Source organism: Plectropomus leopardus, chromosome 4 (genome assembly GCF_008729295.1).
Source record: "Plectropomus leopardus isolate mb chromosome 4, YSFRI_Pleo_2.0, whole genome shotgun sequence".
NCBI lineage: Eukaryota > Metazoa > Chordata > Actinopteri > Perciformes > Serranidae > Plectropomus > Plectropomus leopardus.
The window spans coordinates 15,546,735-15,569,455 of record NC_056466.1 but is presented as its reverse complement, the minus strand read 5'-3'; the positions used below and the strand labels follow the sequence as shown (position 1 = coordinate 15,569,455).

The 22,721-nt window shown below is 42.2% G+C and overlaps 1 protein-coding gene across 1 annotated transcript in view; it reads left to right on the top strand.

Moving 5' to 3' along the window:
- Nucleotides 1-12,657: 12,657 nt before the first annotated feature.
- The window catches only part of znf827 (zinc finger protein 827), a 45,101-nt gene continuing 35,037 nt past the window's right edge, over nt 12,658-22,721 (top strand). Inside the window, exon 1 of the mRNA XM_042484457.1 lies at nt 12,658-13,006. Coding sequence (XP_042340391.1) covers nt 12,964-13,006 — 43 coding nt within the window. The 5' untranslated portion in view covers nt 12,658-12,963. The remainder of the gene's footprint in view (nt 13,007-22,721) is intronic.

The window sequence follows — 22,721 nt, the reverse complement described above, 5'->3', positions numbered from 1 at the left end:
GTGCAGGTCCATTACCATTACCACAACAATTATCTGACTCTAAAGTTTCTCTCAGCTTTACGGAGCATTTCAGCATCTTTCAGCTCACTGTTTGTTTTGGACTGTGTTGGTTCAGTCTAACCGCTCTTGTAAACATTGTTTCCAGCTGCAGTAGGCAGCTGTTTTCAGAGAAAAAATGCTCTAAAAACCTACTGTATACCGCTTGCTCAGCACCAAAGGGCAAACAGACACAGTTAGTGAGTAGCCGGTAAACTAATGGAGTATTTAACAACATAAGTGCCAGATATACCCGTCAGGACTTGGTGAAGAGAAATTCAGAGCTAAAATAGAGCATATACTGCACTGTAAAATTTGGTTGAGGTAACTTAAAATAATCTTGGAAAACGATTGCCTTGACAAAGTAAAGTAAATATAACTATTAATCTAAATGTATGTTTACTTTATATCTAATTGTTATATTTAGCTGTATTAACTTAATGTTGTAAAGCTGCTTATCCGGGGGCCGGGTCGCAGGGGCAGCAGGCTGAGTAAGGCACTCCAGACATGAATGAAAATGACGACTGAAATTGTCGTATTGTATTGAAAAGAGTTAGCAACTTCTGTAAACAAAGACAGTCGGACTTAACTTGACCATCAAAAAAGAGAATGATGAAGTTAGGAGATCTGCAAGTTCTGTGAAAAAAAACAAAAACATATTTAAGAATACACAAATATGACCAGCAGAATACCAATATATAGCACAGTAAACTTGGTTTGCTGAAGTTGATAAAACTTAGAAAGATTGATTTAATTAAACTCGGCCTTTTTTAAGTTGCAACAACTTTACAAAATGGAGTAACCATAGATTTTAGATAAACTTAACAATTAGATATAAGGTAAACATAAATTAAGACTAATAGTTATGTTTAGTTATATTTTTCAAAGCAATCGGTTTCCTAGAGTTTTTTAAAGCCGTATCAACTTGTCAGATTTTACAGTGTGGACTTAAATTTATCAGGTGGTGAAAATTCATGACTCCAAATGGATGAAGATGTTTTTGCTTTGTAACCGCTGGATGTGTATAGAAGCAGCTGTTTTTTAAAAAGTTACACACTATCACCTTACTTAAAAGGTGATAATATGTCAGTGTTGTGTTGACAGCTTGTTGCTCCAAGTGGCAGCTGTGGCTCAGGGTAGAGCGGGTCATCAGCTAATCCGAGAGTCTGCGGTTCGATCCCCCGCTCCTCCTGTCTACATGTGGAAGTATCCTTGGACAAGAAAGTGAGTCACGGCGCTTGTACCATTGGCATGTGAATGCTTATGAATTTAACTGAATAGCAGGTGGCAGCTTATACGGTAGCCTTGACCAGCAGTGTGTGATGTGTGTGTGAATGGGTGAATGTGACATTTGGTGTTACAGCGTTTTGGTTGGAAGACAAGAAAGGTGCTATACAAATGCAAGTCCTTTCATCATTTACCTAAAATCCATTTATTCATGTTTAATCGCTGTTGGTTACAGTAAATTCTATATTTAATATGTTACTAAAACCATATTTTATTAGTAGCAGCAGCAGTTGCAGTACACATAGTAGTACTGCAAAAGAAGCGGCAGTAGTGATGGTATAACATGAGGTTTATTGGCAGCATCATTACAGTGAGTAATAGTCCTTCATATCATATTTTATCACAAGTAATAGATATTATTATTAGTATCATTAGATAGCTGTAACTCATTTTCTGCTTTCGGCTCTTCTTTTCATCATCTCTATGAAGTCAAATATCTTTAACATCCAACATATCGATGTCTGGACATACAGCGCATGACTTCTCTTTAAAAATATATATATATATTTGACCGTTCGTTCTAGTGTACGAGTGGACAGCCAGAAAGCACAACAGCAGTGCTGTCAATTGAGAGACAAATCCCATCTCCATCTCTAGACCTCTTAAGCCCAAGGGGCGGGCCAGTGAAATAGAAAGATTATGGTGACGGGAGATGCTATTGTAGGTGGGAAATGGGGAACTGGACCAAAGGAGGCAGGGGCTTGAGGTGAGAGGGAATAAGGAGGAGGGGGAGGCGCATCCCTCTTGTAGCCTAAGGCAATATGCAGGATGTGGGTGGAGGTGGGGGTCAGCTGTGCAGGATGAGGAGAAAGTCTAGACTGCATTGACCCTTCTGAAGCCAGGTTTTCTCTTCAGGTCAAGCTTGATATGGAGAAGATAATGGAAAAGCTTGGGGGAGTTTTCAAATAAAAAAACAGATTGGTAGACAGAGTGTCCCTGCTCCTGCTTCTATGTAATCCCTAACTGTATGGAGGTAATAGCTTGGAAGTGATGGGAAACCTTTCTTCCATCAAAAAGGGGCCAGGAAACCTCAGCTGCAGGGCTTGATGCTTGGATCTGCTGCCTTTGTGGCACCAAGGGTTGTTTTAAATGGCTGACTTATTCAAAGCGCTTGTGACTCCCTTCATGCCTGCTTTGTGTTCATGTAACTGTAAAGCAGAACACACTATAACAGGTGGTCGCACCTGCACACCCGCACATACCCTGTAAGAGCTCCCTCGCCATAGCCTGTAACTGTGCAATAAAGAATCCAAATTTATAAGCAGTGGTGAATTACCCACGGGGTGCAACGACTGTCCCCATGCTTTGGGTTTTGCTCCTTATTATTTCTGTGCCAATGACACATCGCTCAACTTCCACTTAATGACTCAGCTGTGAGCACTGACAGTTGACAGTGGTTGGCTGCCCGGGGGCCCCCATGCTGAGAGAGGGGGGTGGCGGGAGGCAGACGAGGTGGGATGTAATCACTCCCTGTAATTTGGAGGAAATCCACTGAGCTGCTCACAGTCAAAATGAAAGCCTTCCTCTTGTTCCGCCTCTCCACAGCCACCAAGCTCCACTGCTTTCAAAAGCCTAAAAAGAGAGGTTCAGAGAACCAATTGTGCCTGGTTGGTGTCCCCCAGGGGTTAGTCCTGGGACCATCTCAAATCAGCTACAGCCCTGGAGCCATGTTCTTTCCCCAAGGAGCGGCACCGCAGACAGACAGTCAGACTGCCCATCCTGTGCTATATGGCCCAGGCGCAGCCAGCCAGCCAGCATACAACTCTCCTGAGATCCTCCTTAGTGGAAAGAGAGCTCAGCGGAGCTTATGCTGAGGGCTCTGCTCGTATCTGTCTGTCTGTCCTTTCTGTCTGACACCCTCTCATGTCACCTTATCCTCCCTCGCTTCCCTTTAATATCTCAATCTGAGGCAAGGAGGGAATGCATTTTTAAGGCTCCTCATCCATTTTTTGTCACATTAGGCAAAAAAGAGCATTACACAATCCTTAAAATAATTTTCAACAGTATGACAAGCTTGTGTGGATAAGTTTGCCTAGAAGCATCCTGTCATGAAAATAATCGTGTGCGCAGTAACTAATAATTACACTTTGTTAACCTCAGCATGCTTTATTGTCTCGACTGTCAAAATGACAGTCAGTTTCACAAGAAAATTTGGCTGGAGCCATGAGCAGATCGCCCAGTTTGATCACTTTGTCACACAACACTATCCTACCAAGTTGTCAAAGAGAGACACTGTAGTGGTTTTGCTTGATAGATGGTGAATGGTGCTTATACAAGGAGCCACTCCAGTGCGCCCATAAATATGCATCGTGACATTTGGAACAAAGCCGCTCGTCCTCTCTTTCCTGATGAGCTCTGCCTGCATACTATAACATATTGCCATACTGTCACACCTTGTGTTTCATAGCCAATCTCTCTGTTCATCAACTTGGCAGATAACCTCTAGATGCTGACAGATGATACGGGAGATGGCATCAGGGCTCTATTGTATGCAAAACCAGGAAGTGAATTTCCAGCCGGGATGCTTGTACCAGTAATTAATAATTAATCCTTATTATTTTATGGTGTATATAATGTATGGTTGTATGAATATTTAATAAGAAGGTTGTGTATTTTCATGATCTGCAGACCGTTTGGAAAAAATCAATCAAATTTTGATCAACAACAGGTCAAAGCGTTGTTATGTTCACAGATCTGAAGTCTGTTAGGGCAAGTGCAGAAGAATGCTCCCCGTTCTCGCTGTAGCATTAGGAACATAACTGGCCTCTTTCTCCAAACACCTCATTGCTTTAGAAAGGAATAAATATCCAAGACAGCCAGGAGCAGTTCCTTTCAAATCCCACACACACGCATATCTCCCTCTCTCCTCCATGTCTCTCTCTCCTTCTCTCTCTCTCTGTCATTTGACCAGCAGTGCTTCCTGCCACTGAGGACCTGTGACTCAACAGCCAGAATACAGCAACGTTCGCTTGCCCACCCTCTTGAATATTCATAGAAATAAGAGGACTCAAGCTCAGACCCATCCATCTTGTATTCATCCACGTTTATATAAAAAAAAGGGAGGGTGCGTGAGGGGGGGGGGGGGTTACGAGTAGTACTAGATATCTGAACGGGTGCAGTGGGAGAGGGGGTGGGGGGGGGGGGGTCTGTTTTACACTAATTTCTTTATCCCTTTCACAGGAGTGCCATGTTACAAGAGAATTCCTGAGGCGAGCCAATGGCCCGATAAATCTGCCGGAGCCTCTCTCTCAATTTGTCTCCGTGGAATGTCAGCTGGCAAGCGCCCAGACACTGAGAACCTCTTTTCACAATGCGCCAATCTAACAGACGAGATCCCATGTTGGAGCTACAGTACAAGGACTGGCATGGATAAATTGCCACGTGCCTTATCTAGGTCTCTTTATGTCTCACTGTCTGAGGTCTTGCTCCTCGCACGGCCTCCAAAGGCCACTTCCTCTCAGACCCTGGCGGTTAACCTGAACGGCTGAGTGGGTGACATTGACAAAATGCAGGTGTCACAAAAGAGGAACCTGTGATATGACACAGATGCTGTGTCAACCCGTCTTACTCCACATGACCCGCAGCGTGAACAGAGATTGTCCTTTTCGGTGTCGTTCATCACTGTGTGGCGCAGTCTCCCACATAGCTCGGTCCAGGTGGTGGAATGGCAGAGTGGGAGAACAGACCATGTTTGTGTGAAGATGCAACAACTATCTCCCTTTTTTTCTTTCTTTCTCCCTCTCTCCTTCCTTCCCTCCCTCCCTCCTCCCTCCCTCTTCAAACAGGCTGCTGTAGCACTCTTTGTACTCTATTTAAAGGTTGGAGGTTAGCAAACAACAAGATGCCTTCCCACCTGTACCCCTAACTGAGTCACGAGTCATGAATGAATTCATCCATTTATTTATCTACAGTATGTGCAGGAAAAATACATACTGTATGTACACAGATGGATATGAGTTCTTTTTTTGTTATTTACTTTTTAATAAGTTTCATTTTAAAGAACACAGAAGACAAAATGGTACATATGTGTTCCCTAGATACAAAACACGATTAAAATAAATGCAAAACAAATTGAAAACCTAGGGGAAGACCCATCTTAAATAAAAGTAAAATCTGCAAAAATATATACACATACACATGCATGTACATATTCATGCATATTCAAACATACATATAGATATATACACTCATAAATGCAAAAGCACACGTATATGTAATTACACATTTTAACCAACCTATAATAGTTGTGCACTTGGGTAAATAAAAATATTTTAAGTTGGAAAACATGCTCATAACAGCTGATATTACTGCTATATGAATCCTTATAACACGTCATTAAGCTATTTTGACCAATTTTCAAGACATAAGTTTTTAATCACTGGTTGTGTACATGAGGTTTTATTAATTTTTATCATTAATTTAATTTGTTTAATATTACAAACTATCAAATGATACAGGGGAAAAAAAGAAAAAAAACCCCAAAGGAATAGCACCCAGTCCTCTTCAGCAATTTCAACACAGCCAACCACACAAGCGTATTTAAGGGGTTCATGTTACTGCATGACAGTTGGCATGACTGTAAAAAAAAGGCATGTGCCAAGTGGAGCTGCCAATGCTCAGCATGGCTGGTTTTAATATTTTAATGTGTTTCATTACAACAGTATGGGCCAGATAGCCTTTCTGACGTCCAGACAATTGTCTGCAAATGAACAAGATTACATGACAAGCCCTGAATGACAGAGCTACCCACTGCTGCCTACCCTCGCCACTTATCTGATGGTAGCCTAGCAACAGATCCCTGACCTGGCTTTGACCTCCACCCGATAAGGTCAACACCTGAAGGCTCTCCCATTGGAGGGCTGGTGGAGAGAGAGGTGGAGCTTGGGGATGTAGGGAGACAAAGGACTCACAGAGCAAGGGCAGCCTCCTCTGCATAGAGTTCCCTGCTCCCCGCTGACGAAAAAATGTTCGTACAAAAGCGTGCCAGACCTCTTTACCGGGGATCGTTATACCTGTGTGCGCGCGCGCGTGTGTGTGTGTGTGCATCAGAGCCAATCATAAAAGACTGGTCAAAAAAAGCGCTTGCCAGTACAGTGTCCCCTGTAGCAAATTTAGACAGGAGTGCCTTATTTTACACCAGGTCAAAAATGTTTCCACCAGCACAACATCAATGAGAGGGGAAACAACAGCAGTGTAAGTGTTCATAATGAAAACTATTGTGGTGACAAACAGGAGAGACACATTATGAAGGAGGTGCTGAATGTGAAATTAATCGACCAGAGCAGCCCACCCTGATAGACATCCCCACTTCTCCATCATTTGTGTGCGCACACATACAAACCTTACTCGGTTTAACAGCAGTGATATGGAAGTTAATCCAAATTGTGATAGTGGCAATATCCTATTAGACCATGGCAATAAAAATCAAGCTGAGACTGGTAACACATTACAGATATCAGAACACGTTCAGCACGCTCCATTACAATATGAAGTGACATTAATCAGCGGGGGTCCTCTTACACACACATAGAGGCATAAAACAAACATGCAAATCATGCACACAGACGTGCACAAAGTACTGCTCAAAAGAACACACGTTTTAGTGCTGAAGTGCTCTTTCATTTGATATTATTTTAAATGGTATAAAGAATTTATCACTGGCCTTTTGCAAGAATAGTTCAGACATATTGTAAAGAAAAAAAGATAGTCAAGCAGCCAAGGGCAGAAGGGTGGACAAATGAATAGCTGTTCATAACACTTTTTGTAATTATTAGATTATATATTATAATAATTTTGCTCACCCAGCCTCTGGAATGAAAAAGTGATTTAGAGGCAGGTGGCAGACACTGTTACTGTAAAGTTCTTGGTGACTTTTTCTGTGAAAAATGTGCTGCAATTTAGTGTGCAAACCTTTTGAAATGATAAAAGAGCACAGTTTTTAGAACTGTGTTCGTAAGGAGTGTGCCACTAATCAGCTCACTGACTCTCTGCAGTTTTTAGTCAGTTTTTAGTTCGACAGGGCTGCGTTTGAAACTGTGCTCTCCCTGTGATGTGCATATGCACTGTGTTGGGGATTATCATTCAGCCTGTCAGGTTTGGCACTGCTAAAATAACTCTTGTCCCTGAGTTGAAGGACCTTCGCTTCCCTCCAGGGCCTTTTGCAAGACCTCTGCCCCAGTTCACCCAGGCCAGCCTAGGCTCCTCCTCCTATTTCGCTCTGTGTGTGTTTGTGTGTGTCTTCTTACTGCAGGGAAACTGCTGAAGGTCAAAGGGCAGGAAGTTGGCCACCTGCCTCTGTCACTTTAGTAAAAGTAGTTGAGCAGAGAGAGGAAGTGGTAGCAGGAGAGAAAGACATGACAGGCAGAGATAAAGTATATGTCAGTATATGTCCGTGCTTTTGTCTGACAGTTGAACTTACAAGAAGGTCAGACAAGTTGTAGAATAAAAATCCTTGAATATGTAAAAATCATTGCCATTTAAGTCACATTCTCTGAAAACTCCAGCACTTTCTGGTGTGTTTTTTTTTTCACTGAGGTTTTTTTGTTGACCTTTGTGAAACTTAGTTTATCTGATCTGCAGACATTATGCCTGATTAAAGAAAACGACCGCTACAGGCTTTTGAGTTTCTTAGGGCCGTTGCTGAATAACCTGGTAGAGGTCTCTCCGCTGGTATTTGCTAGAGGCGACAACCCTTCTCGCTCCCTGCATAAATGTGCCAACCGGGGACGAGAGCATAGAAGGCCAGAGGGCAAAAAGGGAGTGAACCACCTGCTTCTGTCACACTGTCAGGATGAAGGCGGACGAGTGCAAATAGGGTGAAGTGAGTGTGTATGTGCAGGGGTTGGGTTGGGGATATTGTGTAGGAGGGGGACAGGTGGCACGCCGGACAGCGTTGGCACAAGCCACCCCAGGATTTATCACTCAGCGACAGTCACGGCTGGGCAGGGGACAGATGTTTCTGTTTACCCCAGGGCAACATCTGACTGGCCGAGCCTAACGTTAGCCCGACCAGCCTTGCCCGCACAGGACAGGGCCTGAGAGGACAGAGGAGAGGAAGAAAAAGACAGAGAAAAGGAGAGGAATCTGGAGGATGTTCAGTTTGCCCCCAAGGCACATAAGCAAGTTAGCTCATTTCTCTCCAGTCTGCTCCATCCTCCACTGAAGCACCTGAAACTCATTTAGCCCCCACTAACTGTTGTACCACTATAGGGAACCATTTTAATAAGTAGTAATAATGCCGACTGACAATATGAGCCGTTTTCAAAGCAGGGAACCTGCACCAGTTATTGGAGAGTGAAACAAAACAATTCTAATTGACCTTGAGTGTATTCTACGTCTTCACGTTGTTAGAAAAGCTGATGCACAGCACTTATTGTGGCATTATTCAGTGAAAGTCTTTTTGCATTAGTGTATGTGTACAGAAATCCAGCTGGGAAACTTGAGATCTGCAACTGGTAATTTAGCTGGAGCACTCATTCCTGGAGCAATGAGGAATGACCTTTAGGTTCAACCCTGAGTGAGGTCATGTCAGTGTTGCCATGGCTACTATCAGCAGACTGTCCTGTTGCCAGCATTACCTCAGCTGCCTGGCATTGTCGGGGTCAGAGAACAGGCTGTGACCTCCCCACAGTGACCAAACTCAACTGGGGACAAAAAAAGCCATCAAGACAAACACTGTAGTAGCAGTGGCAAATTTTTCAATAGGCAATATGGGCGGTCGCCTCGGGGGTGGGGATAATTTTATAAAAAAAAGGAAAAATCAGACAGAAGGGAAAAATGATGGGTATGGTGGAGTGTATGTGGAGAGCATTAGAGTAAGAGGAAAAAAAGGTAGAAGCCATTCATGATGCTGTACCAAAAAAAGAAAGAAAGAAGTAGAAATTTCAACACATTCTCATCCCGACTCATCAAATATTGGCTCTTGGTCAGTGGACTTTGATTTCTATGCATGATGCGCTAGATATCCTCCTGCGTCTGTTGTTGATGTTCCAGGGCCGCGTGTCAATTCATGCCTGTTACATGCACTGTGTTTTTTTTTTTCAAAATACACGTCTGTTTTCACCATAAATGTACACTGTGTGCTTGTAAGATGCATACAGTCTTTGTCAAAAATACATTCACAATGTGGTTAAAACACCTTGTATTTACATTTATTTATTTGTGCAACAAAAGCACAAAGTTATTATTATTGTTTGTCACCCAAGTTGTTTTTTAGAGTTGATTTCTTTGTTTTTGTAAGATTTTGTTTTGTCTTTTGCCTTTGAAAATATATAGGACAGCTTAAGTGTGAAAGGGGGAGAGAGAGGGGATGACATGCAGCAAAGGGCCACAGGTCGGAGTTGAACCTGCAGCGGCTGCAGCAAGGATGCAGCCTCTGTACGCGGGGAGCCTGCTCTACCTGTTGAGCTATTTGGCACTCCTAAGAGTTTCTTTCTTATGAGCTGTTGTTTTTATTTGTTCTTGTTTGGAGCGCCAACTGTGCTTAAGTCCGGCACTAACTAGTAGTCAAGTATATCTTATTATCTGTTAATTAAATTGTTTAGTGAAAATGATGCCACTAAATGCAGATGCAGTCTGGGATTTCTACACAGATTTATGTCTTGAATGAGTCAGGCTGGTAAATGAAGTTTGATATTACATGGAGTTTGTGTGTCATAAATTATCACTAATATGGTGTCATAAGAAAAGCTTGGATACACAGAGCAAGATTTAACACTCACACAGCAGGAGAACTTCAGCTTTCCTCAGATTGTTAATACCTAATTTGTGAGCATAAACATCACTTTCAGAAATCTAGGAACCAGCAGAATAACGACATTCAGCTGTAATTTCATCACAAGGCAGAGCTGCTGCATTACAACGATTTAGTGGAATAATAAAAATACTGTTTGCACTGCACTGTGTTATATAGATATGGTAACTGATCTGAACCAGAAAATGTCTGTGTGTGCTCTTAAAGTCAACTTTTTCATCTTTTACAACTTGTTTCTAAAAAAATCGCACAAACACATATATGCTGGACAGTGTTTAATTTATAACTGTTTGTCCAAGTTGACTGTTTTACCAAGAGAGCTATAGTACTTTTTCCCCGAGGTACTTAGAGAAATCATCTAGAGGTCTTGCCATATGCATATTTTGTGCTGTTCACAAAAACACAGAAAATGTGCAAGAGATACAAAAACCAAAAAGAATTTAACCTTTTCCTTGTAGCAGCTCATCGACTCTTTGGTCAGAGCACCTGTCAGTGGACCGTTCATCTGCAGCTGAAGGTGAGGAACACAGCTGTCTACACACACACACACACACTCACACAAGTCCATTAAAACTGTAATGTAAAACCATTATAATATTCAGTATCACAGCCCCGCATTATCCTCGCCACAAATGAAAAACCTAATGGGATGTCTTAATCATTTCATGCAGGAGATGCAATAATATATAACTCTTTTCTATTTGTGGAACATGTTTGTCCACTCTCCTCCTGATAGGCCCCATTTAATCATGTTGTTCTGTTTCCTAATTAGCAGAAATGCAAAGTGTCTTTGTCACCTGTGGACAGCCAAGAGGGCTAATTTGGGCTTTTCACTAATTGCCACGGTAACGAGCCTCCTGCGCCTCCGCTGGGGGTGGGTGGAAGGCATGGCAGGAGGAGGACTGGAGGATGGAAGGATGGAGGGATGAAGACACAGCTCTCCTCACACACGGCCGAGGTGTGAAAGAACGCGGCAGGCCAACAGAACGCAGCCTGGAGGAGTCCAACAGCAGGGAGTGGGGGACAGCCTGCGCTGTGAAAAAGCCCCAACACCCAGCTGAGAGGGAGGAGGATTCAGCTCTGGCCAGTTTTGGTCTCTCAACTTTGATGAGGAGATGACTACATTGGGTTGGATAATTGTTGGACGTCTTTCTGACACTGACACCTGTTATTATTATCCCCACCTGATTTGTACTGGTTCCCACACGATGTACCTTTTTTTTTTTATTACTGTTCTTTTAATAGACAATTCTAGGTAAAACTCAGCAGGCAGTTTTTAAATTAGCAGCCTGACATGTATGCTTCATACACACGTTTCCTGTGTGTGAGAAAGGGAGGTAGGAAGAGGTGAAATAAACCATATAAAAATATAGGGATGCTATGATGATGATGTTTTTTTTTTATTAATAAATGTACACTTCAAGTTGCACTTGTTTTCTTTTAATGCAACTTTTATTTTTTAGTATATAAATCATGGATAAATGGCAGCAGAGTACAAACTTTTCAGGGGAAAGAGTGGGTGTTATGGCTTGAGATGTCTTCCTCTTTGAGTCTATAAATAACCTGGATGTACTAATGCCATTAATACTAATGTTAAAAAAAGCAAAAGTATTTCAGTGTGATTATTACATAGCAATGTAGACTTAATGTGCAGTGCTGTGGAAAAGTCTTAGGCTACCCTAAACTTTGTTATTTTAGCAAGGTTATAATAAACATACATATTTATTTTTCAGTAGACTCTTTACTTAAGTACAATCCCAACATGTAGGTAATATGTACATTAGAAGCCAGTTTCCATTGAGTTAAATTGTCACAAACATTGTGTATGAAATGCTTAACAAAGAAAAGGATAAAGACCAAACATGGAATTGTACAACCATAACAAAAGATAACTCAAAGAATCAATACTGAGCTTTGTAATGTCTTGTTTGCAACCTGGCATAAATATACCAGTACGTTAGTATAGTAAATCTCATGTTGTCTACCCAAACAGACATGCTAAGTGGACAGGTAGGTCAAAGTTTGCAAAAATCTCTGTGATAACTAAGTTATCTAGTCAAAATTAGCCTAATTTTTTAGCATTTAATTTTATCATGCTGCAATTAAGATACGTATCTATAATTTAAATAAAGACTAAGTAATTGTGGCCCATTGTCTGTTTTGCTAAGGCAAGCTAAATTCGTGTTTAACATGCCTCTGCTTTTATTTCATAGCGTTTAAATTCATGTATGCATCATTCGCATAAATTATTATCGTCACTCACTATTATGTTATTTTTCTGAGGAAAATTAAATAGATTCCGTTAATGTAATTCGACTCGATCAATATGGTCTCTCTGCTGATTTATTCTCTCCTTTCTTTTTTTTTTTTTCTCAAATACATTTTCTTTTCAGCAATACACCCTGAAAGCTCGGGGGCACCTTGTCCGTACGCTGCTCTCGGGGGCGAGCTCTTCGAATGTGTGCGTGCGCGCGAGAGCGTGTCCGAGTGTGTGCGTGAGTGTGTGTGAGAGAGCGTGTGAACGTGTGTGAGTGGAGTGTGAGTGTGCGTGGATGTGTGTGTGCGCGCGCGTGTGTCTGTGTGTGAGCGTGTGTGTGTGTGTGTGTGTGTCTGCTCTGCTGTTGCTGCCCTTTGATCCCTGCATTAGTGTTAGTTAGGGGCTCGGAGACACACTTGCACCGAGAGCAGCCATAGTCAAGACACGGCAACAACAACAGCGGCACCTCCTCCGCCTGTGTTCCCATTCCCCAACAATACACTTTAAACCGAGCAAAGCCAGGTGCACGACCAAGTCCCTGCCATCACTGGCGCCTCCAGTCTCAATGGGAAAAACCTTTTTTCTTCTTATCCCTAAACAAGGACGAGAATGTGATTAAAAACGGGGGAAAATGCCAAGGAGGAAGCAGGAGCAACCCAAGCGCCTGCCTTCACGTAAGTCTCCATTTGTTCAATTTTAACGGCTCTCCGTGTGTTTTGCGCAGTAGTTTAGGGTTAAAGAGGTGAAACAGACAAAAGACTCGGCGTAGGTTATTTCTCCCTTTTTAGGTCCGAGCGAGGCAGCCATGTTGTTGGCGATGGGCAACGTTAGCTTAAGCAGTGAGTGGATAAATGATACGTGGCTTTATTAAAGAGTATAATCGATAAAAGGTCCGGTTCCGCTAAAGGTTGCGGTCAGTTGGCATATGTGTCGGTTGTGTGTGCGGAGGAATAACGGCAGAGGGTTTTCGGGTAATGTGCTCGCCGCTTGCTAGGTCGCTTTTCGGGTAGAAAGGGGAGGATCTGGGAGTCTGGCCGCAATAAAATGAAGGGTCAGTCGGATCAGACAAGCCAGAGTCTGGCTCCCCCGTACCCTCCTAGTTAGCAATAGCGCTATCTAGCAACGCTCGGTAAACTTAATTTCCTCGGCGATAAACGTGTAACTTTCGCCTCATAGTTTGGCTGCTCCAAACCGCGGAACCCGAATTTGTTCGCGCTTGTTTGTCGTCGACTTTAAAAAGTGTGGAGAGGTTTTTTTTTTCCTCCTCCAAGCTGATGTATTTTTTTTCTACCCCTCCCAGTCTGCATGCAGGCTATGTCAGAGCCATGGTCGGTCACCTGAAGTTCAGGGTTTTTCCCCCCTTCCCTTTGCAGCCATTCATTGCAGACAGACTACGATCAATAACGCGGTTAGAAAAGAGAAACGACACTTGTGCTCCACCACGTTGCTCGAAATAACACAGCGATGCTGCAGAAACACATTGTGATCTCCGTGTAGTTGATTTTAGCAGGAGGTTGGTTTACTTTTGTACATTTGACCCTCCGTATCTTGGATATTGTGCCTTTTATCAGTCGAGATAATGAAAAGCTGCGATAACACTCTCCGGCCACTAGAGGATTGCTTATGGATGGTAGTGGGCAATGACAACCATTATTATTAAAGGAATTATCCGAGAGGGACATTTTTTTTTTCCTGCTTAATAAATGCGTAAGCAAACAGCTCATTTAGTCACATTGGCTATGCAAATGTAATGAATAACCGTGATTCATCTTTAAATCAACGACGGCTTCATGCATTTATCTTATGACTCTGTCTTCTTCATTTCTTAAATGTCAAGCCATGCCAGCTGTTCATCACCACAAAAAGAAAAGGCACTTTAAGTTGTCTCTTTTTTTGAATTTTATTTTAAAGGGTTTGAAGAATCAATGGGTCCCTGCACCTTTTTACAGTTTTAATGTGTCTTACACAATCAAATGTACACTACTGGTGTAGCTTTACACTTTTTTTTTTTTTGTTGCATTGTTCTGTGGTACTGCTCAGGTGTTTGACCTAGGCTTGAACTTGGGAAATAGCAGCGGTTGGCTGGGAGGCATAGAGGCTGAGGCTGGGTGACAGTAGTGAGTGACTGTGAGTTTATCCCTGTGTGTATGTGACTGAGTGACAGGGAGATATTTGGACAGAGAGCCCTCACTCACGCTGCATTAGCAGTATGTAAGCTATATGGCTAAAGTGCACAGAACGGGGTCGTGATATTTATATATCATTTATATATAACCGGATATAACCCACTGTAGCTTTTTTACAGCCACTCTGCATACAGAGGCTTTGTGTAGAAAAAGCTTGTCACTGAATATGTTAATTTCATCGTTTACAAAAATCAGTGTCTTGTGAAGCGTATTTAGCATGTAGTGTAATCATGTAATACATGCGGTAGTCTCTTATTTCAGTACCTGAAATTGGGCACTATTTCTTGAATTTCTCTTTGGTCATTCACACACTTGTTTATGATTAGACGGAGAATACAGTATGGAGTACAGTATGGCCCGCCGATGCTTTGATAAGTTGTAGCTTGCATTTTTCTTCTAAATAAAAAGTCTCTTGGTCAGTTGGTGTGAGTCATTGCGTAGGATTTTATTACATGTCACCTTGTTAACAGGGACACATGTATACTCATAATGTTTGAATATTTTTGTGATGTGAATAAAAACATTTTCTGTTTTTTGCAGGAAACATAAAATCATGTTTTAGCACCTTATGAGTGATTGCAACATGCAACTGTTCTCTTGAGGTTAATTTTCATTAATAGGAATGTTTTATAAACAAAAACAGAAACAAATTACAAATATAAACAAAAACCCCTGCTTTGTAATGATTAGAATATTTAAGGACACCCTTTTTTTTTTAGTACCAAATGTACAGTAATTAATAGGTTAAATTGGCTTGTTATATTAAAAAATGGTGAGATCCATCATTTAAATTGTATGAAATTTTTATATTGACTCAAATTATACCACAGTTGAAAGCTGTATTTCACACAGCGTCATCATTATGCAGTCTGGAGCTGTCAAACATCCAATATTTCCCGTCTTTTGGCCAACAAGACCAAAGTTAGCCCGTGTCAACCTTTCAATTAAGCTGCCACCTAATTGGTCTGGAGCGAAAATACCCCTCACCCACACATCTGAAATCATGTACTCCTGTGTAGGCACTGTACTGGAGCACTGCTGTGCCTATGTTCCTGGGTTTAAATGAAAGCCTTTTCTGATTTAGGAGTTGTTTCCCTCCTCAGTCAACAAACTGTCACAGGAAAGTATGAATTTGTCAGAAGCTTTTTGCGCTTTGTTTTGGATCTTCCCACTCTAGAATGGAAGTGTCACCTCATGCCATTCGCTGTCAGTCTGTGTGTTTTCATTATTCAGCCAACAACACCCTGGTGGTGTGCCAGCCAACAAGCACAATATCGAGCTTCAAAATCTCTTCATCTGTGGTGAAAAAGGGCAAGCTAATACACTGGCTTTAATGCTGGAGGTGCTTTATCTTAGCAAAGACCCAGATATATGGGCTGTGTAGCCTGGTGTGCACTGTCCTATTGTCTGTGGCACAGCTTGTGAGAAGAGACTATTCTTTAAGTGTGTGCGCAAGGCACGCACACGTGAAAGTGAACAGGCAACCCTTGTGTGTTTGTGTTTGTGTGTGCGCGCGTCTGTGGGTACATAAGCTGGCTATGGAGGTCACAGTACAGTATGGCGCCTTCACTCTGACAAGTAAACATGACCTTTGGTGCCACAATGAAAACTGCCATTCTTTATGACCTTGCAGTGTGTTATTGTTTGTGTAATTTTGCTGCCTTAATACTCACTCTTTAAAGTTAGCATTAGTGAAAATGCTCGTAAGGTTTAATGTTTTGTGTAGGTTGGTTTGTGATTTCAAAAATGACATCGGGTCATCCAGAACTGGCCTAAATATTCAGTATTGTCTGGCATATAATGTTTCAAAATGTACATAGCCGTAGATCAGACAAGCTCCATTCGTGTCTCAACCAGTTGTCACTCTTGTGCTCAAAGTCTCTAAAAGTAAGTGGGTGAGTGTGTTAAAAATATAGACTGAGAGAGTTCATATCAGAAAGAGCACAACCTTAAGTGTATTGGGAGGAACATTTGTATTCTGCTTACTTATCCCCTGGTAATCTACATTTGAGATGGAGAGATTTTTAACATTTCTAGACAGATATTGGCTCCTCTTCGTCAGCCAATAGCTGACTGACTGGGTGGCTCTCTACCTTACCGTAATGGCGGGTCACTGGCTCCCTTCCACTTGCTATGATTATAATGACCTTGGTGGGGCTGGGGCTTGAAAACATTGGATTAAGGGGAAGGGAAAATTAGAGGAGGTTTCCATTTCGCTCTTGGCATAAAATTTGTGGGGAATTTCTGCCAAGAATCCCGTACCTCACCACCACCGCTATGCCCCCCCCCCTTCGAGTTGATGGGGCTCGGGTGCTCTGGCGGTGTTGGACGAGTGGAGCTCAAGCGAATAATGATACACAGGCCTTAACTTAGAAATGAATTAAAGGGCAGGGGAAAGGTGTCAGATGCCTCGCTCATCATACACTGTCACAGAGAGCATAAAAATCTGCTTTCTGTGGCCAGACTGGACTCTGTCTTCTGTGTTTTCCTTGATAGTGAATGAAAACACTGATGTGAATAAACAGGTAGTTGGGTAAGGGTTTAATGGGCCTGGCTGAGCCTCAGGATGTGGATCTGATACACAAACGTAAACCGTATTTGCTACTTTAGACAACTGACAAGGCACAAAAGCAGCAGGGTGGTTTATCACCATGTCACTGATAGGTTTCAGGGTTAATACAACTTAAAAATAAATGTTCCTTAAGAATCAAAGCTCCCTGTGTGTCATAATTTTATCGAAGAATAACATGAAATAGGAATTTTCTTAGAATTACCTCTTTCTCATTGCTGCTGAATAATTCATTTGAACTTGAGTGCCCATCTATTTCACATAGCACCTTGTAGTGTCACTGTAGAGCTAGGCTAATGCATGAAATATCAGTGCAGATCCTTATATGGTGATGAGCATACAATATCATTTGGGACCAGCTTAGTACAGCACTACCATTAGTAAACTAAAGTGTAAACGTATGGTCTGGTACTTTGGTCATTATCACATTGGTCGTATATTTGTCAAAGAAGACTCTACACACATTTTTCATTCTTTCCAGATTTTCATCACACATCCAGGAATTCAAATCAGAGACCTTCTAGCCACAAGGCCGCTTTACTCACCCTTAAACTAGCACAGGAAATTCAGTGTTGACGTAGGGCAGTGTTTGTTTCTTATAATTGTCATATATCTACTTTATATTTAAAGCCCCCCTTCTAGAGATGTCATACAAGTTTCTAGCCTTTAATAACTCTCATTATTATGAATACAATTCTTGTATATGTCAGGACAAAAAGTTGTAATATTCAAAACTGCATGTAGTTTTTGAAGGATTGGTAACATTAATATTAAATCGTTTTGCACACAGTGCCCTGTAAACTGATTAATGATTTAAACGGGGTTCCCGCTGTCATTTGAAAAAGTCCTGGAAATTTTCCAGGTCTGGTAAAGTCATGGAATTAGTGGAAATCATTAAAAGTCATGAAATTTTGTTGTGTGTAATGTAATGTAAATAATAGCAAATGTGTTTTGTTTTGCTGAAATTACAATTACGGGCATATAAGGCAAGCAAAAACATATATGAGTCCTTGAAAAGTCATGGTAACATTTTGAAATTTTGCCCATGAAAATGTGTGGAAAGCCTGTTTAAAACTATTATTTCAACAGCGACAATAGCAAATCGCATTGCACAACGAAATATGCCACAAAAATTCTCCAGGTGCAAGACTTGGAAGAAAACCTTTTTTTTTCTCTGTCGAAAATACGTAATTTCTGTTGAGCAACACTCATGAGAAGTGTGGAGTGCCCGACCATAAATTAGACACGAGCGCGGCCTGTGTCTTGGCAGAGAAGTTTTGATGGTGTTAAACTTGTTGTCTGTTGGCTAAGCTAAGATACAGTATGGAAAAAGTAAATGAGCAGCCAGAGCTGGAGGACCCTTCTGTGTGATTTAGATCACCTGTTCAGGAGCATTTTGGATTCCTGCTAAATTATAGCAGCCCTGGGGAACATGCAGTGAATCAGACAAAACCAAGTCAGTGATTTGTGATATTTAGCTTTATAAATAAAAGGGACTTGACTTACACTCTTAAATTGTTGCTCTTATCTTGTCTCATAAACCCCAAATTCCTGTTGATTACAAACTGTTTGAGGCCACTGGAAGGAGACCTGAGTGTTTAATAATTTAGCAACACAAATGTGTTTTCGACAGAAGAGGAGGTAGAGTGTCTATATGGGCATGTAAGAGTATAGTTGTGTCCCAGAAGTCTGAAGTAGTTTACCCAAAGTTCTCTCGCACATTTAACGAAACAAGCAACAAAAAAGGTTTCATTTACCAGGGCTGCGTATTGGATCTGAGTACTTTTGAATACCAACTGAAATGGGGTCGTAGCACCAGTTTTTAAAGGCTGTCAAACAAAACTTGCTACTGAATGCTTGGTCAGATACTCTTTGTAGTTCACATGGTCTTTATTAACTTTTTCTCAATTTAAAAAACAAATTTGTTCATTTTGGACTTTTTTCAAGTAGGCATGCAGGTTTAAACTGATGCAGTTGAGGTTAGTGAAACAAATAATGTATTTATGCTCATGTATTCTCAGTGCAAGTACCACAAACATTCACACAGCCTTGCATTTACCTTGCTACCTCTTTCCAGCTTGTGATTTATTAGTTGTGTGCTTGCATTTTCTAAAAGGTAAACTGTGATACTCTAAACCACTGGTTCCAAACGGATCCAGTCAGGGGGTCCAGATATCTCCTTAGTTATTAGTTCAAGGTGTACACCTAAGATAAATAATCACATAGCTAATTTTATTTCACAAAATGTAAACCACACGTGGGCTTAGAGCACAGTGAAATAAAACATATTGCAAGAATAAAGTGCAGTTACCTATAACTAAATGTTATAATATAATAAATATAATACATAATGAAATAAAATAAATAAATATTAAAATAAAATAAGTTGCACTGCAACCAAAAACATACATATTATTGCTTCAAGACCAGTGATGCTGCAAAGGTACATCATGTTAATAGGCCAAATAATACCAGGAACAGGGCAACAAAACTGCACTGGAAAAAGCAGGTTGGCATGATAAATGTCTGTAGTCTGTAGGTCTGTAACAAACAAATTGTGTGTTGTGTTTTTGCAAACTTGATGTCCTCTTAAGTCACTTGTGGTTCATTCAGAATGGACCTGCGACCCACTTTTGGACCACGACCAACCAGTTGGGAACCACTGCTCTAAACCGCAGTTTAGCCCAAATTGTGACATAGAAAAAACAGTCGTGGTCACTTTTTAAGCTGTTAAATGAAGTATGACAGCATCTGATTCATCTTCAGCGGTTACTTAATTCAGTATCAGTAACTGATGTTGAAAGTCACTGTGGAAATGTATTTTTTCCCCTTCGGATATTTGTTGTCTAATGATTTCAATGTGCCCTCTCTAATCCGAGAATCCTCCGCAGCGCAAAATCAGGTAACAGTGTTGGTCCTAATACCTCTAGTACAGTACCTGCCTGTCTGCCTGGTCTCAATCAGAACCCCCTCTGTGTGCAATGGAAGTGCCTCAGCCTTGGTAACGATTTTTCCCGTGTTGACAAGTCACAACATGGAGATCTACAGCTCGGAGAGCAGCCCTTTGGCTACGCAGAGCCCTGCTTGCACTGAGTAATAGCAATCTCACAGGAGTAGCAGGCTTTCAGCTGGCAGCAGTTCATACGGAACAGCTCGCCGGTGCAGCTGGGAAAGACAGAGCAGAGTGGAGAGGGAGAGAGGAGCTGGTGGTGGTAGCAGTGGAGATGGAGGGAGGGAGGAAGTGGAGAGGAAGAGCTGTTAAGAGCTTTGGGCGGTTTCTCTGTTGTTGTACCACACAAGTGCATCCAGGCCCTGCAGGACAAGCCTTTAACAGGCATGAGGGATGGAGAGCATGAGAAGAGAGGAGGAGGAGGAGGAGGAGGCGGCGGTGGAGGAGGTAGTGGTCTGGGGAGCTGAAGCCGGCCAGTCGTGCCAGACGCCCGCTCTAAACAGGGATGTGATTTATTGTTGGACTCTGTCTCACGTTTCACTCCTAGAAAGACACTAAAATTACATTTTACAGAGATAAAGAACTTCCTCAATTGTCCTAGAAGAAAGACCCGCGCCTGTGAAGACATTTTTGGAGCATGTGGTGCATCTTTAACTAATGTGCAAAATTTAGAAGTTTTTGGCATATGGTGGCAACTGATTTGAGTTGTTTTGGCGATGGATTCTGCTTTGGTTATTGCTTTTTGACCATCCTACTCCCTGCAAACCTACAGCTCTATTTGCATATTATAAGTTAACTGTCCATGAAGCTGCTTTATTAAACGTAGTAATCCAGCGTAGGTCATCACAGTATGTACATCTTGCCAGGGGGCTTTAAATGGCTTTTGGCCAACGCGTTGATCTTTGTCGCCCTCGCTGAATGCACTTGCACAGCGCAGTGCTATGAGGTGACCTCACTTCCTGTGTGGGTAGAGTAGGGCAGGAGGCCTCTTACACACACATGCACACAGAGTTTCTCTCTCAAGCACAGCCTGGCTCTAGTTAGCCTTTAGTGCTCTAGCCGGGCTAACCCCTCTCTCCTCTCGGTGTGGAAGTGTTTCCACATTGCACATTTAGGCAGTCAAGAGCAAGGCACAGGCTAATGTCTTTAACTAGCCGGGCTAACAGCTGTGTGTCTGCAGCTTTTTGGGACGTAGGATCAGTTTTATAGGGAGATTAAAAGTAAAGAGAAGAAGGGGAGGGGGGCTGTTACAGACACAGGATAGTAGGACCATAAGGCGGTGACAGCTCTCTAGGGAAACAATATATCACCTTTAAAAGGAGAGTGGAAGTGTTTGGCTCCGGGACAAAAATCCAGAGAAGTTAAAATCATTGATGTGATGTCATCTCGGAGAAAGCCATTGTCAGTGCGGTGTGAGGTTATTTATGATGTTAAAAACGCAGGTGAGCATCTTGACTAATTCAGTGCTGTGGAGGGGGCTTCCCCATTTGCACAATGTAGTCGTCACAACTCTTAGTGCAATAAAGAACGATGCGACTCGGGTCTCATCCATTCATTGTTTACCAAGGGCGTCTGGTCACTTGATTTTGTCCTTGTGATGCTAATGAGATTAGCTAATCACTGGATATTTCATTCTGAGTGAGGAGCCCTGTAGCTTATGGTACCTGTAAGAACCATAACCATATGGGGAAACAAATGAAGCTGGACAAATTAGCAGAGCAGGATAATGAATGAATGGTTTTAGGTAACAGGCTATTCTAAAAAGAACAGGATCTGATGGCTGAGCTCATGATTACCCGTATGTTCCCACTCCCCACGAGTGTTTTGAATGGGGGCCATGTTGGTTCAGATTGCCATGTCATTAATCCCTCGTACTCTACAGGGGAGTGGTCAGCGGCAGATGTATTTGCACTTCCTCCAGAAGGTTTTCTAGATTAGCACAAATCCTCCCAGAAAAACCGTTTAAAAACCTCATTTGGCACGCACAGCCAGACTTTGTGCTCATAGCTGGCCAAAGACAGCCATCCCTCCTGCTACATCTCATTCTCTCTGACTCCCCTGATTTTTTTTTTTTTTATCCCCCCACCTTGTGTCTCTCAGAGCTTAGCCCCATGTCGATTTGGACAGGGCAGTGTAATTGTTTGGAAACTCGGTTCTGTCATTTGCATGTAGCAAGCAGCCACTTTTCCAGTTTCAGTGGTTTGACCTTGTTGTACCTGCCAGCCAGAAATGAGATCATCAGAAGAGTAGACGAGAAGCTGACATCTCTCCTCCACCTACCCATGGCTTTAAGTGATGGTTGTCATAGCAATCATTATGCCACAGAACAGACTCAGTGGGTGAAGGATGGCTTTGAATGCGGCAGCCTCGGGTCACAACCTGGTTATGACAGAACAGATAGACCTATGAGGGTTGGTTGCAGTCTGCACACAGTAAACAGCCGCATGCATCACATGTCAAGTTCATACAGATGGGGGGTTAAAATTACTGAGGCAATGTCTCTTTTTATACCTTGAAGAAAGCGAGGCAGGTATTGGTGTAACGGAGAGGGGAAGCGCAGCATGGGGCGAACAATGCCTCTCATTCCCATCAGCTGCCCTGGCCAGCATTTAACATGGAGATTGGAAACGGAATAAGCTCTCCCCCCATTCTCCCTGGACCTGCATGTAAATGAGGTTAGCGGT